The 16,215-nt window shown below is 46.6% G+C and overlaps 1 protein-coding gene across 2 annotated transcripts in view; it reads left to right on the forward strand.

The window, feature by feature from the left end:
* FBXL18 (F-box and leucine rich repeat protein 18) overlaps positions 1-12,765 on the forward strand; it is a 33,669-nt gene extending 20,904 nt beyond the window's left edge. For both annotated transcript variants that reach the window (XM_058157912.1, XM_058157913.1), the window contains exon 5: positions 11,443-12,765. In XM_058157912.1, the coding sequence (XP_058013895.1) occupies positions 11,443-11,599 (157 nt within the window). In that variant the 3' untranslated portion in view covers positions 11,600-12,765. The remainder of the gene's footprint in view (positions 1-11,442) is intronic.
* Positions 12,766-16,215: the final 3,450 nt, after the last annotated feature.

Raw genomic sequence — 16,215 nt, forward strand, 5'->3', positions numbered from 1 at the left:
TCAGCAACCTGTTGGAGCCACATGTGGCTCTGCTGCGGCTCCCTGTCACTTAAAATATGTGCCACAACCGCCAATGTGCGACACCCCGCTCTGGCACATGATTAATTGAGCTTTTCAATCCCCAGTAGGCCAACCATGAATAAATCCAAGAAAAGAAAAGTTTCAGAAGAAAACAGAACATTTAATTTCAACTATATATGCTAGTTTTGTGGCCGCTCAAGAAGTAGGCATGGGGAAGGGTTTTGTGGCTCCCGGTGTTTTCTTTTCTGTGGGAAAGGGGTCCAAATGGGCTCTTTGAGTGTTTAAGGTTGCAGACCCCTGACCTATACCATTACAGACAAGTGGCTGTTCAGTCTCATCTTGAAAGCCTCCAGTGATGAAGCAACCACAACTTCTGGTGGCAAGCTGTTCCACTGGTTAATTGTCCTCGCTGTCAGGATAATTTCTCCGTAATTCCAGGCTGCTTCTCTCTTTGGTTAATTTCCATCCGTTGCTTCTTGTCCTGCCCTCAGGTGCTTTGGAGAGGAGCTTGACCCCCTCTTCTTTGGGGGCAGCCCCTCAAATACAGGAATACTGCTCTCGTGTCACCCCTAGTCCTTCTTTTCTCTAAACTAGCCGTACCCAAATCCTGCAACCGTTTTCATATATCTTAGTCTCCAGGCCTTTAATCATCCTAGTTGCTCTTCTCTGCACTTTTTTTTTCAATTGATACGTATCAGAGGAATTTTTCCTTATCCCTTTTCAAAGTTCCTTCGCTCCTCCAGTTGTCGGAAACAGTTCCTTGTATTCTCCCTTCACACACACATACACACACACAAACACACACACACCCATGCCCAGAGCAGGCATCACACCCTTGAAATATTTATCTTCCTTCTTCCCCTACCGCGCCCCCATCCACTCCCTTTAATTGTCGTTTAGTCAAGCTTAAATATTTAATTCCGCTGTCCGTCCCCCCCCCCCCGCCGCCACTTTCTACTTAGAGCTTGTCCCTCCAGCTCATTAATCACCATCAGTGCTTCTTCTCTGAAATGGCCTCCCTCTGGTTTGACAACCTCTTTTGAGCAAATCACTCAGGTTTTTAATCCTTGGGGCTTGTGGGGTGGGTGGGTTCAGCCTCAAATTCTGGGTCACAGGTAGGAACTCACACGTCTGGGGACAAGCTGCCCGAAAGGCTGGGCGTCCAGGTATTAATGGCCGAACTTGCTTGCCTCCGGAACTGAAGGGAGATTGGGAATAGGAGCAGTGTTATTTTTAGGTTTTTATTAATAGGATCGGGTTTTTTATATATATAGTTTTATATATATATAAAAAACCCGATCCTATTAATAAAAACCTAAAAATAACACTATATATATATTCCTTGCCAGTTTGTGACAAATGCGTGTGAGACGACACCTCTTCTTTATGAATTCTTGTTGAAAAAGGAAGGATGTTGGACTGTGCTTATTGTCTGGAGTGTGTGTCTTTCTTGGACTAGAAGACCACAAAAGTCCCTTCCAACTCTATTGTTCCGTTCTGTCCTATTCCTATTCCAATTCGATTTGATTCCGATTTGATTCTATTCCAATTCCAATTCCATTCCCATTCCCATTCCCATTCCTATTCCTTTCTACTCTATTCTAAATGCTTATTCTATTCTGTTCTGTTCTATTCTATTCTATTCTATTCTATTCTATTCTATTCTATTCTATTCTATTCTATCCTATCCTATCCTATCCTATCCTATCCTATCCCTATTCCTATTCCTATTCCTATTCCTATTCCTATTCCTATTCCTATTCCTTTCTATATTGTATTCTATTCTATTCTATTCTATTCTTTCCTATTCCTATTCCTTTCTATTCTATTCTATTCTATTCTATTCTATTCTATTCTATTCTATTCTATTCTATTCTATTCTATTCTATTCTATTCTATTCTATTCTTTCCTATTCCTTTCTATTCTATTCTATTCTATTCTATTCTATTCTATTCTATTCTATTCTATTCTATTCTATTCTATTCTATTCTGAATGCAATATTCCAAGCCTGGCCTCACCAAGGCCTTATAAAGCGGTATTAACCCTTCACGTGAATCTTGATTCTATCCCTCTGTGGATGCATTTAGAGAGCGATCAGTTTCTAGGGTCCTTTTCTCGTGGCATTTGGCGTTTCGTGGCGGGGTGGGGGTGGGGCTGCCTTCCTCTCCCTTTCCTAGCAATTCAACCAAAAATATTTGACGGGCTGTCGATAAGCAAGGAAATAAAATCACTACCCGCTTAAAAACAGATCAATGGAAAGTAAGCACTAGATGTTTTGCATGCCTTTAAGAAGAGAGGGGTGGGGGTGGGGTCTTTAATGGGTCTGGGGGAGGGGGAAAGACAAGGGCCAGTTTCCTTAGCAGCTTTGACCATTGGTTGCTTGGTCCCAAAGGTGCTGTTTTCCAATAGGCAACTGGACTTCCTTGGCCTTTTTTTTCTTTCCTTTTTCTTTCCTTTCGCTTCTCATCCAAGAAGCTTCTTCAGTTGAGAAGCTGAGAATCTCCATTGAGATACAGTTGTTTTGGTTCATTTTGGGGAGTGTGTGTGTCTGTGTGTTATAACATCCAGGGCAGAGGTGGGTTTCAGCAGGTTCTGACCAGTTCTGGAGAACCGGTAGCAGAAATTTTGAGTAGAACTGGTAGTAAAAATTCTGACTGGCCCCGTCCCCATCTATTCTCCGCCTCCCAAGTCCCAGCTGACTGGGAGGGAATGGGGATTTTGCAGTATCCTTCCCCTGCCACGCCCACCAAGCCACGCCCACAAAACCGGTAGTAAAAAAATTTGAAACCCACCACTGATCCAGGACCCTTAGCATTCTCGAATGAATGCATTCCCAAGCCCAAAGTATCTTCTGCCAGTGGCCGTAGTTAGACAGATATTCTTCTAATTAGTTAGATATTATTATTATTCTCTTCCTTACTAGTATCTATCTCTTCCCGCAACTAGACACAAGAACAGTTTTTCCCCGAAGGCCATCACTCTGCTAAACAAATAATTCCCTCAACACTGTCAAACTATTTACTGAATCTGCACTACTATTAATCTTCTCATCGTTCCCATTACCCATCTCTTTCCACTTATGACTGTATGACTATAACTTGTTGCTGGCAATCCTTATGATTTATATTGATATATTGACCATCAATTGTGTTGTAAATGTTGTACCTTGATGAACGTATCTTTTCTTTTATGTACACTGAGAGCATCTGCACCAAGACAAATTCCTTGTGTGTCCAATCACACTTGGCCAATAAAAAAAATTCTATTCTATTCTATTCTATTCTATTCTATTCTATTCTACTCTACTCTACTCTACTCTACTCTACTCTACTCTACTCTACTCTATTCTTATGACTATAACCACGTTGCTTGTATCTTTCAATTTATATTGTTTTTATTTGTTTCCTAGTACGATTTGATCGCTGATTAGTAACCTTGACTTTTTATTCCTGATGAATGTATTTTATTCTCCTTATGTACACTGACAGCATATGCACCACAGACAAATTCCTTGTGTGTCCAATCACACTTGGCCAATAAAGAGTTCTATAAATAAAATAAATACTAGTTAGAACTGCAGTTTCTAAATTTGCAGAAATCTGCTGGTCCATAGGTGCCGTCAAAGTGAAGTAAGGAATTCCTACTCGGGACTACAGGTAAAAGGTTGCTCAGCTCCAGATAGCAGCTTAGCGCATCATGTGAGGAAAAACATTGGACCTCGGGGTGGTGTTTGTCTCAAAAATAGTAAACCTTGTGTGTCCCCTGCAAAAAAGTGGGTCCCATCTTCCCCTTCTTCAGCCCCCTCCTCCTCCTCCTCCTCCTGTTTCCTATTCCTTCTCTTTCTTCTCTTCTTTCTTCTATTTTGCCTCCTCCGCCTCTTTTCAACTCTCCTTTTCTCCTCTTTCCTCCTCCTACTCCTTTTTCTTTTCTTCTATTTTGCCTCCTCCTCCTCTTTCTTTTTTTTCTTCTACTTTGCCTCTTCCTCCTCCCTCCTCTCCTTTCCTCCTGTTTCCTCCTCCTTCTCTTTCTTCTTTCTTCTACTTTGCCTCTTCCTCCTCCTACTCCTTTTTCTTTTCTTCTACTTTGCCTCTTCCTCCTCCTCCTCTCCTTTCCTCCTCTTTCCTCCTCCTTCTCTTTCTTCTTTCTTCTATTTTGCCTCCTCCTCCTCCTCCTACTCCTTTTTCTTTTCTTCTACTTTGCCTCTTCCTCCTCCTCCTCTCCTTTCCTCCTCTTTCCTACTCCTTCTTCTCTTCTTCTATTTTGCCTCCTCCGCCTCTTTTCAACTCTCCTTTTCTCCTCTTTCCTCCTCCTACTCCTTTTTCTTTTCTTCTATTTTGCCTCCTCCTCCTCTTTCTTTTTTTTCTTCTACTTTGCCTCTTCCTCCTCCCTCCTCTCCTTTCCTCCTGTTTCCTCCTCCTTCTCTTTCTTCTTTCTTCTATTTTGCCTCCTCCTCCTCTTTCTTTTTTTCTTCTACTTTGCCTCTTCCTCCTCTCCTCCTCTCCTTTCCTCCTCTTTCCTCCTCCTTCTCTTTCTTCTTTCTTCTATTTTGCCTCCTCCTCCTCTCCTCCTCCTCTTTCTTTTTTTCTTCTACTTTGCCTCTTCCTCCTCCCTCCTCTCCTTTCCTCCTCTTTCCTACTCCTTCTTCTCTTCTTTCTTCTATTTTGCCTCCTCCTCCTCCTCCTGCTCTTTCTTATTCCTCCGGCTGACCTTGAAAAGGCTCTGCCACTCTTCAGCGATGGCTCTGGCGGATGAGCCCCGTTGTTGGTACATGAGCTGCCAAGCCCTCTTTGCTTGCCTAAGCATGTCTGCTGGCTCAAAGTCTCCTCCCCACCTCCCGATCCGCGGAGGGCTTAATGCAGTGAATCATTGAAGATCTTGTTCCAGCGTTCATTGTCTGTTTGGCTTCCTGCTCACTTGGAGCCCTTGAATCGGCCTGTCAGCTTGCATGAATAATAAATGGCCAGGCTGCTTTCTTGGTGCGCAGCCCTGCATTCCTTGAGGGTAAAGGAAGCACTTGTTGAAATTGGATTCTGCTCTGGAGAGAGAGAGAGAGAGAGAGAGAGAGGGAGGGAGCAGGTCCCTACCCTATTCTTTGACCTCCCCTCGCCTTTGAGAGGAGAGAAGAAAATAGAATAGAATGGAATGGAATGGAATGGAGTGGAAGAGAAGAGAAGAGAAGAGAAGAGAAGAGAGGGGAGGAAGAGAAGAGAAGAGAAGAGAAAAGAGGAATAGAATAGAATAGAATAGAATAGAATAGAATAGAATAGAATAGAATAGAATAGAATAGAGGGGAGGAAGAGAAGAGAAGAGAAGAGAAAAGAGGAATAGAATAGAATAGAATAGAATAGAATAGAATAGAATAGAATAGAATAGAATAGAATAGAGGGGAGGAAGAGAAGAGAAGAGAAAAGAGGAATAGAATAGAATAGAATAGAATAGAATAGAATAGAATAGAATAGAATAGAATAGAATAGAATTTTTTATTGGCCAAGTGTGACTGGACACACAAGGAATTTGTCTTCGGTGCAGATGCTCTCAGTGTACATAAAAGAAAAGATACCTTCGTCAAGGTACAACACTTACAACACTTAATGATAGTCATAGGGTACAAATAAGGCCCATGGAGCACACCTGGTGGGGTTTTGATCGATGCCAAAAACCGCCTCTTTCCCTCTGAATGGTTTTGCAAGTGTACGGATCCATTCCCCGCCCCCTTCCTTCTCAAGAGACCCTCGCTTTGCAATCTGGAAGTCAAAGCTTTGCAGGGTGGATTTTTTTAAAAAAAAAGCAAAAAAGCTTCCCTGCGTTTTGCAACTGACAAATTCCGAATCTATCTATCTATCTATCTATCTATCTATCTATCTATCTATCTATCTATCTATCTATCTATCTATCTATCTATCTCCAGAAGAATAAGGACTATGCTGAGGCACAAACCTGTCGCATCCTCAGCTCTGCAAAAATAAAATAAAAATCCAGCAGGTTGTCGCAGCCCTGGAAGTGCTGGGCTGTGACGTGTTCAGCTCTGAACCTCTGTGCGTGTGCGTGTTTGTGTGTGTGTGAGAGAGAGAGAGTAAGGAAGGGAGGGAGAGGGAGGGAGGGAGAGAGAGGGGAAGGGGAGACAGGGAGGGGAGACAGGAGAGAGAGAGAAAGGGAGGGAGAGGGAGGGAGAGGGGAGAGAAAAAGGAAGGGGGAAAGAAAGAAAGAGAGAGGAGGGAGAGAAAGGAGAGAGAAGGAGGAGGGAGAGAAAGGGAGGAGAGAGAAAGAAGGGAGAGAGGAGGGAGGGAGAGAGAAAGGGAGGGAGTGGAGAGAGGAAGAGAGGAGGAAAGAGAAAGGAGAGAGTGGGAGGGAGACAGAGAGGAGGAGACAGAGAAAGGAGAGAGCAGTAGGGAGACAGGAGAGAGAAAGGAGAGAGGAGGAGAGAGAAAGGAGAGGGATATATCTATAAAGATCTATATTCCTCCTCCTCCTCCTCCCTCCCTTCCTTCCTCCTATCTGTCTCTGTCTATCTATCTATCTATCTATCTATCTATCTATCCATCCATCCATCCATTCATCCATCCATCTTCCATTCCTCCCTCCCTCCCTCCCTCCCTCTTTCTTTCTTACTTTCTTTCTCTTTCTTTCTTTCTTTCTTTCTTTCTTTCTTTCTTTCTTTCTTTCTTTCTTTCTTTCTTTCTTTCTTTCTTTCTTTCTTTCTTCTCCTCCTCCTCCTCCTCCTCCTCCTCCTCCTCAGCCCCCAAATGTTTCCTCCCCATCGAAAGCCTGGTTGTCATGGTTTGTTTGTGCCAACATGCACCACTTGAAGCACGAACGGGTGGCAAGGGGAGGGAGGGGGGCAGAACAAGAGGCTTGAACCATTAATGTGTTTCCCAAGTATAAATTAGGCTTAATTGGCCAATTATTGAAATAACTTCTTAATTTGCAGAGATGTTGGAAAAACAGCTTCCCGGTTGTTGTTGTTGTTGTTGTTCTTTTTTTCTGCCTGCCGTAGCGATCCCCCAGCCTCTTCCCCCCAAGAAGGGGCTGTTCTGCCTCTTCCCATCCTTGTGCCCTCTTGTGCCAACTGCTCCTCTTTCGGCCCCATAGGATGTTCCTCTGGTTGGCGCTTAGCCAGCTGCCATATATTCTTGGGACTTCAAACCGCTCAGTCTGAATTTACTGCAGGGCATGGCAGGGTAGCCAAGGCAAGAGGAAGAGAAAGGAGAGAGTGGGAGGGGAGACAGAGAGGGAGGGAGACAGAGAAAGTAAAGGGAGAGAGCAGTAGGGGAGACAGGAGAGAGAAAGGGGGGGGGAGAGAGGGAGGGGAGAGAGAAAGGGAGAGAGGGATATATCTATAAAGATCTATATTCCCTCCCTCCCTCCCTCCCTCCCTTCCTTCCCTCCCTATCTGTCTCTGTCTATCTATCTATCTATCTATCTATCTATCTATCCATCCATCCATCCATTCATCCATCCATCTTCCATTCCTCCCTCCCTCCCTCCCTCTTTCTTTCTTACTTTCTTTCTCTTTCTTTCTTTCTTTCTTTCTTGCTTTCTTCTTTCTTTCTTTCTTTCTTTCTTTCTTTCTTTCTTTCTTTCTTTCTTCTCCTCCTCCTCCTCCTCCTCCTCCTCCTCCTCAGCCCCCAAATGTTTCCTCCCCATCGAAAGCCTGGTTGTCATGGTTTGTTTGTGCCAACATGCACCACTTGAAGCACGAACGGGTGGCAAGGGGAGGGAGGGGGGCAGAACAAGAGGCTTGAACCATTAATGTGTTTCCCAAGTATAAATTAGGCTTAATTGGCCAATTATTGAAATAACTTCTTAATTTGCAGAGATGTTGGAAAAACAGCTTCCCGGTTGTTGTTGTTGTTGTTGTTCTTTTTTTCTGCCTGCCGTAGCGATCCCCCAGCCTCTTCCCCCCAAGAAGGGGCTGTTCTGCCTCTTCCCATCCTTGTGCCCTCTTGTGCCAACTGCTCCTCTTTCGGCCCCATAGGATGTTCCTCTGGTTGGCGCTTAGCCAGCTGCCATATATTCTTGGGACTTCAAACCGCTCAGTCTGAATTTACTGCAGGGCATGGCAGGGTAGCCAAGGCAAGAGGAAGAGAAACTAGCCACCCCTGCTCCCGCAGGGGGCCTTTTCTTCTTCCAGGTGGCATCTTCCTGGCGTCAGGTCTTGGCAACTCTGTCCCAACTCACATTTCCCTGCCTTTTTTTCCTTGGAAAGTTCAGCTGCTGAAGCAGCAAGCCAGCAACGACCATCGAGATCGAATTTGCACATTTGAGCAATCAGCTCCTGGTCGTTTTTATCCCTTAAAACTGGCAAGGATTCATATGTATTTATTTAGGTGGTGTGTTTTTTTTTAATTTCATTGATTAAACAGTTGGAAAGAAGGCATCGCTGGAAGGCGTTTTTGCTTTGGCGCTGTTAACCTGATGAAATAAACCGGCCAATTGGTCCGTCCGCTTTTTGCTGATTTATGGAAATAGATTCCAACAGCTACCTTTAATTTCAATTAATGTGGAGCTGGGATTAAAGCTTGACCTAGTCGCAAAAGCTGCGGCTAGTTGGCACGAAACAATACAGGCCTGTAATTTCCAGCAGCTTCCAAATGGGTGGACTGCAATTCCCAGAATTCCCCCAGCTGCATGGCCATTGCTGAAAGGATGATAGTTGGTCCACACAGCTGGAAGTTAACCAGGAGATGGGAGTTCTAGTCCTACCTTAGGCACAAAAGCCAGTTGGATGACTTTGAGCCAATCACCAAGAGTGGGTGAGTTCTAATCCTGTTTTAGATACGAAAGCCAGCTGGGTGCATTTGGGCCAATCACCAGGAGATGGGAGTTCTAATCCTGTTTTAGATACAAAAACCGTCTGGATGCGTTTGGCTAATCACCAGGAGACGGTGAGTTCTAATCCTGCCTTGGGCATGAAAATAGGATCTAAACCTTATTACCCAAATTCAGAGGTGGTTTCTAATTGCTTCTCCCCAGTCGGGTCGTTTCCCCCAATTTCTTCACATCTAATCCCGACTGTATCATTCAGCCATTGTCGGTAGGACAGGATTGCCAGTTACCTTCCCCGGGCAGCAGTCAAAGAGGGCTAGAAACCCAGAATCGGATTTTAAACAGCAAGCAGATCTTTCTCTCGCTCTTCGGCACTTTCAGACACCCGTCCCTTTACACTCTGCGTAATTGCACGGGATTTTAGTGTCCGTTTCAACATTGAGGTGGGGGAGAAGAGGGGAGCTTGTCCTGTTCTCATCGCCAGGCAGATGACATAACGTTTGAGTAAGAGGCAGACGGAAAGAAAGCAACACCGCAGCCCCAGTGTGTGTGGGTGACACACGGCCTCCCTTCTCCCTTCGCCCAAAATGAGATGTGACCCGCGTTTTACTCCGCTGGCATCCGAGGCCAAACGTTGTGATTTACTCCCGCGTGTGTGTTTGTTTGCAGCGGTTATCTCCACCTCCGCTTCCTCCTTGGCGCATCTCCCATTCACCTTTCCTTCCCTGCCCTATCCTATTTAACCGTCCTTATCCTGAGACGGCTGCTCAGGATATGTTTTTCAGATATATAAATGTTCCCCCCCCCCAACTCCCCCCCCACCCGCACCTTCATGGACATTTCCCCCCCACCAACCCAGAAAAAGATTGTGGATGGATTTTAAGTGGCACACACACAGCCTCTCTCTCTCTTTCTCTCTGCTGTGGCGCATGTCCAACCGCACTTTTGGTGCAGTGCTTTTTCCCGTTGCATTAATTAACATGCCTGCAGCCCTGGGTCTGCGTGGATGAGAGGGGAATTTACGGCGGTCCCTTTTTTTAATAAGGGAAAATTAACGGCACAGCAGAAAATTTAAGGCAGCGGATTCTGGAGTTATTGGGAGGAAGGCAGACTTTGCAATGCCTAAAAAAGCCGAAAAGGGACCGGAGTTTAGTTTAGTTTAGTTTTATTAAAAAAAATTTTTATACCGCCCTTCTCCCAAGGGACTCAGGGCGGTGTACAGCCAAAAGATAAGAAATATAAAAATATACAATTAAAACAACAATTTAAAACCGAGCAAATTAGAAAAAATGGCCGGTATTAAAAATTTCAAATTTCAAATTTCAAACCCTAAAATGATAAAACCCCAATTAAAATTTAAAAATATTAGGCCAGTCCCGCTTGAATAAATAAATATGTTTTCAGCTCACGGCGAAAGGTCCGAAGATCGGGCACTTGACGTAATCCAGGGGGAAGTGGGGAGGGGGGGGGGAAGAAATACAGGTCGTCCTCGCCTCAATGACCACAGTTGAGCCCCAAATTTGCGTCGTTAAGTGAGACATTGGTTGAGTGAGTTTTGGCCCCATCTTACCATCTTTCTAGCCGCCGTCGTTATAAGGAATGATGGCAGCTTTTTTCAGTTAGTAACCCGGTTGTTAAATGAATCTGGCTTCCCCCATTGACTTTTGCCTGTCAGAAGGTCGAAAAAGACAGTCGGTCACATGATCTTGGGACATTTGCGACAGCATTGTGGTTGTGGGGAAAATGGGAGGAGGAAGGAGAAATAGATACGCCCGTCGCTTTCAACCATTATAACAAAGATGGGATATAGATCAATAAATCAATGTATTTGCGACAGTTGTCCCGGGGGGTCATGTGATCGCCCGTTGTGACTTTCCCAGCCTGCTTGCAACAACCAAAACCAGTTTCACTTAGCAACCGTGTGATTCACTTAACGACGGCAGTCTCCACTTACCAACCGTGGCCTGAAAAGGTTGTAAAATGGAGTCACTTAGCAATAGAAATGCTGATGCCAGTGTGCCAGTTGTGGTCAAACAATCCATCAGTTTATTATAGCCTTAGACCAAAGACCAGAACCAATAAAAACACTCGGTAAATATACAATAAAAAATTATAATCAGACTCATCCTATTTAAGAACTGGTAAAGGTAAAGGTTCCCGTCGCACATATGTGCTAGTCGTTGCCGACTCTAGGGGGCGGTGCTCCTCTCCGTTTCAAAGCCGAAGAGCCAGCGCTGTCCGAAGACGTCTCCGTGGTCATGTGGCCGGCATGACTCAATGCCAAAGGCGCACGGAACACTTGTTCCCTTCCCACCAAAGGTGGTCCCTATTTTTCTACTTGCATTTTTTACCTGCTTTCAAACTGCTAGGTTGGCAGAAGCTGGGACAAGCAACGGGAGCTCACCCCGTTACGCGACGCTAGGGATTCGAACCACTGAACTGCCGGACCTTTCGATCAACAAGCTCAGCGTCTTCGCCACTGAGCCACTAAAATTACAATCCATAAACTGTGTGGCCCGATGTAGATTCAATTGTGGTCGTAGGTCGAGGATTCCCTGCACTGGGACCGGAGCTATCTGGATTTGCAACCGTGCCTGCTAACCGCCTTCCGACGTCCCCTCTGATCTTAACTCCTCTTGTGTTTCTGTCTTAGTTTCCAGGCGGAACGCCCTGCGCTGAACGTGGTTGTGTTCCCTCTCCTGCACGAAGACTTAACCGAGGTCATCCGGGATGTCCCCATGATGCACCTGGACGAGATCACCTTGTTCAAAAGCCGAGTGGCCGAGGAGCCGCCGAATTTGTGGTGGTGATGGGCGGAGCACCCCCGGATTTGGACCCAGAAGCTGGCCACTTTTCTTCGCCTCCTCCTCCTTGGTCGAGAGTTGTTGCTTTTGGAGTCTCGTGGCCGTTGTTGGAACGCTGTTTGGATGCTGCTCCGAGGATCTCACTCGGGGCAAAATTTGCCCATGGGAAAGAAATTGTAACCGCCATCACCATTAATATTATTATTATTATTTTTTTTAAAAAATGCTAGCCCTTCCTCGTTTCTGCAAAACGTGGGAACGAACGGCAGCTAGAAATGGGACCTTTTCCCCATTCAGTGTTCCTTCCTTGCTATTTAATGTCTGAATTCTTGTTTTAACTTGAGGTGGGATTCAAGGTAAGAAAAAAACGTCAGCTTGAAAGAATGTACTCTTCTCCCCCTCCTCTTCTGAGTCGCCTCAGTCCCTGGTTTGGGGAAGCAACCTGATTTTCCCATCTTCGTCCCTTGTGTGAGTTTTTCCTCACAACCTGGGCCCCTTGAAGCTGTTGTGGAGTTCAACTCCCAGGATTCCCCCCCCCCCGCCGCCGCCGCCCCCGCAGCCAGCATGGAGACAAAGTCTTCACACTTCACACTTGCCCAGAGCTGAGAAACATCGCTCTTCTGCTCCAGGATTATGGTTTCCTTCACTCTTTCAGGCAGGGGACTCCAACCTTGGCAACTTGAAGACTTGTGGACTTCAACTCCCAGAATTCCTCATCCAGCTCTGCAGAGTCTTCAACTCTTAAAGTTGACCAAGGTTGGAGACCCCTGATCTAGATGGTGACATTCGGGTGGCTTCATAGACGAAGCGAACGACACCCTTGTGAAGAGGGAGTCTATCCATCCCCTCTCCTTTTCTCCCCCTGAAATCCGACAATCCTTTTGAAGAGAGATTTCTCAAAGCGAGCTGCGGCACTAAAGTTACCGTCTTGGGCCGAGCCTTTCATTTCTACCCCTTGACAAAACACCACTGGTAGTCCAGTCTACCTCTTGAGGGGCAGGTTAAGGTTCCTTGGTGACCCCCGGGCTAACTTTGAGCCAGCTACTTCCCTTCAAGGAAACCCTTCTGGTCTTGGCTTTCTAGGTTTTCAAGTAAGGGTGTCCCTTTAAAGACCTGTGGACTTCAACTCCCAGAATTCCCCCAGCCAGTTGGAATTCTGGGAGTTGAAGTCCACAAGTCTTAAAGGGGCGCCCCTGTGTTTTTTAGAGCAGGGGTCTCCAACCTTGGTCCCTTTAAGACTTGTGGACTTCAACTCCCAGAGTCCCTCAGCCAGCGTTGCAACGCTGGCTGAGGGTCTCTGGGAGTTGAAGTCCACAAGTCTTAAAGGGACCAAGGTTGGAGACCCCTGTTTTAGAGGATCTTTCCTTGGGGGGGGAGTCTGCGCTCCACCTGTGTTCCACCTCTAGCTGCTCCACCAGTAACTTTCTCCTGGGTGGGTGGGTGTCACTTGGGTGTCACCCAAGACATTTGGGGAAGGCGCTTCCTTTTCCAAAGAATGGTATGGCGTCGAGGGTCGGAATGTTATGGCAACCCTTTCCCTTTCTAGCTTTTTGCTTTTTTTTTTTTTTTCCTCCTTCCAATCTTTCACGACTCGCTCGGGCTGCTCCGTGCCCAAAATCACCAGCCAGCTTGGGTATCCGTAATAGTGTGTGTGTGTGTAAATGCGCGTGCACATTCAGATGCGATGCTCATCTCGGTGTTAAGTGGTTTAACCGTGGATTTAGCTATCCAGATGGCATATAAACATTTCTTTACACATTTTTTGGCGATCCTATTGTTTCTTTAAAAAAAAAAACACCACCACCCCTCTGGGGGCCGTATGTTTGTGTGTTTTTGCAGCCAGCCAGCGTGACTGAAATATGCCTCTTATCCAGGGGTCTCCAACCTTGGTCCCTTTAAGACTTGTGGACTTCAGCTCCCAGAGTCCCTCAGCCAGCTTTGCTTTGCTGGCTGTGGGAGTTGAAGTCCACAAGTCTTAAAGGGACCAAGGTTGGAGACCCCTGTTTTAGAGGATCTTTCCTTGTGGGGGAGTCTGCGCTCCACCTGTGTTCCACCTCTAACTGCTCCACCAGTAACTTTCTCCTGGGTGGGTGGGGTGTCACTTGGGTGTCACCCAAGACATTTGGGGAAGGCGCTTCCTTTTCCAAAGAATGGTATGGCGTCGAGGGTCGGAATGTTATGACACCCCTTTCCCTTTCTAGCTTTTTGCTTTTTTTTTTTTTCCTCCTTCCAATCTTTCACGACTCGCTCGGGCTGCTCCGTGCCCAAAATCACCAGCCAGCTTGGGTATCCGTAATAGTGTGTGTGTGTGTGTAAATGCGCGTGCACATTCAGATGCGATGCTCATCTCGGTGTTAAGTGGTTTAACCGTGGATTTAGCTATCCAGATGGCATATAAACATTTCTTTACACATTTTTTGGCGATCCTATTGTTTCTTTAAAAAAAAAAACACCACCACCCCTCTGGGGGCCGTGTGTATGTGTGTTTTTGCAGCCAGCCAGCGTGACTGAAATATGCCTCTTATCCAGGGGTCTCCAACCTTGGTCCCTTTAAGACTTATGGACTTCAGCTCCCAGAGTCCCTCAGCCAGCTTTGCTTTGCTGGCTGTGGGAGTTGAAGTCCACAAGTCTTAAAGGGACCAAGGTTGGAGACTCCTGCTCTTATCGGAGGAAGCCCAGTTAGGGTCCAGTTAGCTTGCTATCGGCTGCTGTCCTAATTTGGCAAGAATCGCTGTTTTTCCTCAATCCGATAATTTACAGGTAGTCCTCTGTTGATGAGCGGTCATAAAGCGGCTCATCCCATGACAGATTTTATGACTTCTTTTGGCCGCAGTCACTAAATCAGTGCTGAGGTCGTTAAGTGAACCCAACACTCGCTTTGGGTTCGTTTCCCTGGAAACCGGCAGCCAACACTTGTTTTCAGCAAAAAAAAAAGCCCCATCAATCACCGTTATATGACACGGGATGCTGCAAACTCTTTAAAGCAGCAGTCACCAACTGGTGGTCCACGAGAAAATTTTGGTTAAAATTTTGTTTTTCCACGCAGAAAAATTATTTGCATTTTTTTATATTGCACTAAATCAGGGGTCCTCAAACTGAGGCCCCTGGGCCGGATACGTGCAATGAACGCTTGTGTTGCTGCAGAGTCTCCCCCTTTGGGGTTTTTTTTTGTGGGTTGGAGGGGGGCAGAAATTCTGACTTGGGGTCTGCTTCAACCTCCTGGTGCAGGGCTTTGGGCGAAGGCTGGAGGGAGGTGCTGCTGGTGGCAAAGAGCCAGAGGGCCTCGTTCCAGTGGGACTGCCTCATGGCCTGGAACTGGCTGACCATCTCAGCCCGCTAAGCCTCCAGGCGCCGGTATCTGGCCTTGCACTCCCGCAGGTCTTCCCTCTGCTTGGAAAGCCTATGCTCCTAGTCCTCAGTGAGGTGCTTCTGCTGAACCTCCTTCTCGATCAGATCCAATTTGAACTGAGCCAGCTGTTTTGCCAACTCTTTCTCGTGGTGGCTGCTTAGCTCCAGCAACTGCTTCCTGTTGGGGCCCTAAGGACCCTGGGCGAGGAGGTGAAAAGTGGCTGAGAGGGGAGGGGTGAGTAGAGGCTGGCAAGGCACCCCTTGATGCAAATGACATCGAGTTGGCCACCACATCAACAAAGGGGCAAAGAGACAGCCTTCCCCCTGCTCCCCACCCCACCCCTGCTGCCCCAGTCTTTTGCTGCTTTCAAGCCCCTCCTGTCACAAGCCATCATCATGCAAGAGAGCGTTCGGGAGATGGGGGGGCGGGGGGCTCTCCAAGGCAGACTTCAGCAGATGTTAAATAACCGGCTTATTTTCTCTTAAGTGCCGTTTTGGCATCGGTGTTAATTACAATTTATATTCGGCAACATTGGCTCTGGGAAAAGGAAACACGCACCCACCCCTGCCCCAAACGGTCTCCAATCGATGGGGTGAGAATTGTAAAGCACAATGCCATATGCTCCGCGCCGTGTGCTGAGAAGGGATGCCAGGCAGAACCGAAGACAAGCATGCCAGCCTTTCCTTGCTCTTTTTTTTTGTGGGGGGAAGGGGGGCACGAGAGGTGTTTGTAAGCGGTGAGCCCACCTTCCTTTGCTCGCTCCTTCCTTGGCTTAATTTGTCTCCGAAGCCACCGGGACCTCATCATCTTCAGGGCCCTGGGTTGCTACCTGGTTCACTTTTCGGGGTGGGTGAGAGGTGGAATGGCTTTTTTTTTTTTGGTCCCCCTCCGCTAAACCTGCCCAAAGGATTGGAATACCCTCAAGTCTTGCGCTTCGGTCTTGTCTGAGCCTGTAGACTTTCTCCCCTTCCTCCCCCCTGAGAACACCAAGAGAAATGGTGGAATTTGCAGCCAGGAGTTGCCAGCAAGTTGGACGGCTTCAAAAAGTTGAGTTCTCTTGTTCACAGAAGAGGAAATCACTAATAGGGATGGCTGTTTATGATCCCCCTGAACGATGGTGGGCTTTCCACGGTGAAGGATGGGAGGGGATAGATAAGAACAGTTACTGGAGCTGGGTATGTCTAGTTTGATGAAAAGTAGGACCGGGGAGACATGATAGCAGTCTTCCAGTATCTCAGGGGCTGCCACAAAGAAGAGGGAGTCAAGCTATTCT

This window comes from Ahaetulla prasina, chromosome 14 (assembly GCF_028640845.1).
Source record: "Ahaetulla prasina isolate Xishuangbanna chromosome 14, ASM2864084v1, whole genome shotgun sequence".
NCBI classification, from domain to species: Eukaryota; Metazoa; Chordata; class Lepidosauria; order Squamata; family Colubridae; genus Ahaetulla; species Ahaetulla prasina.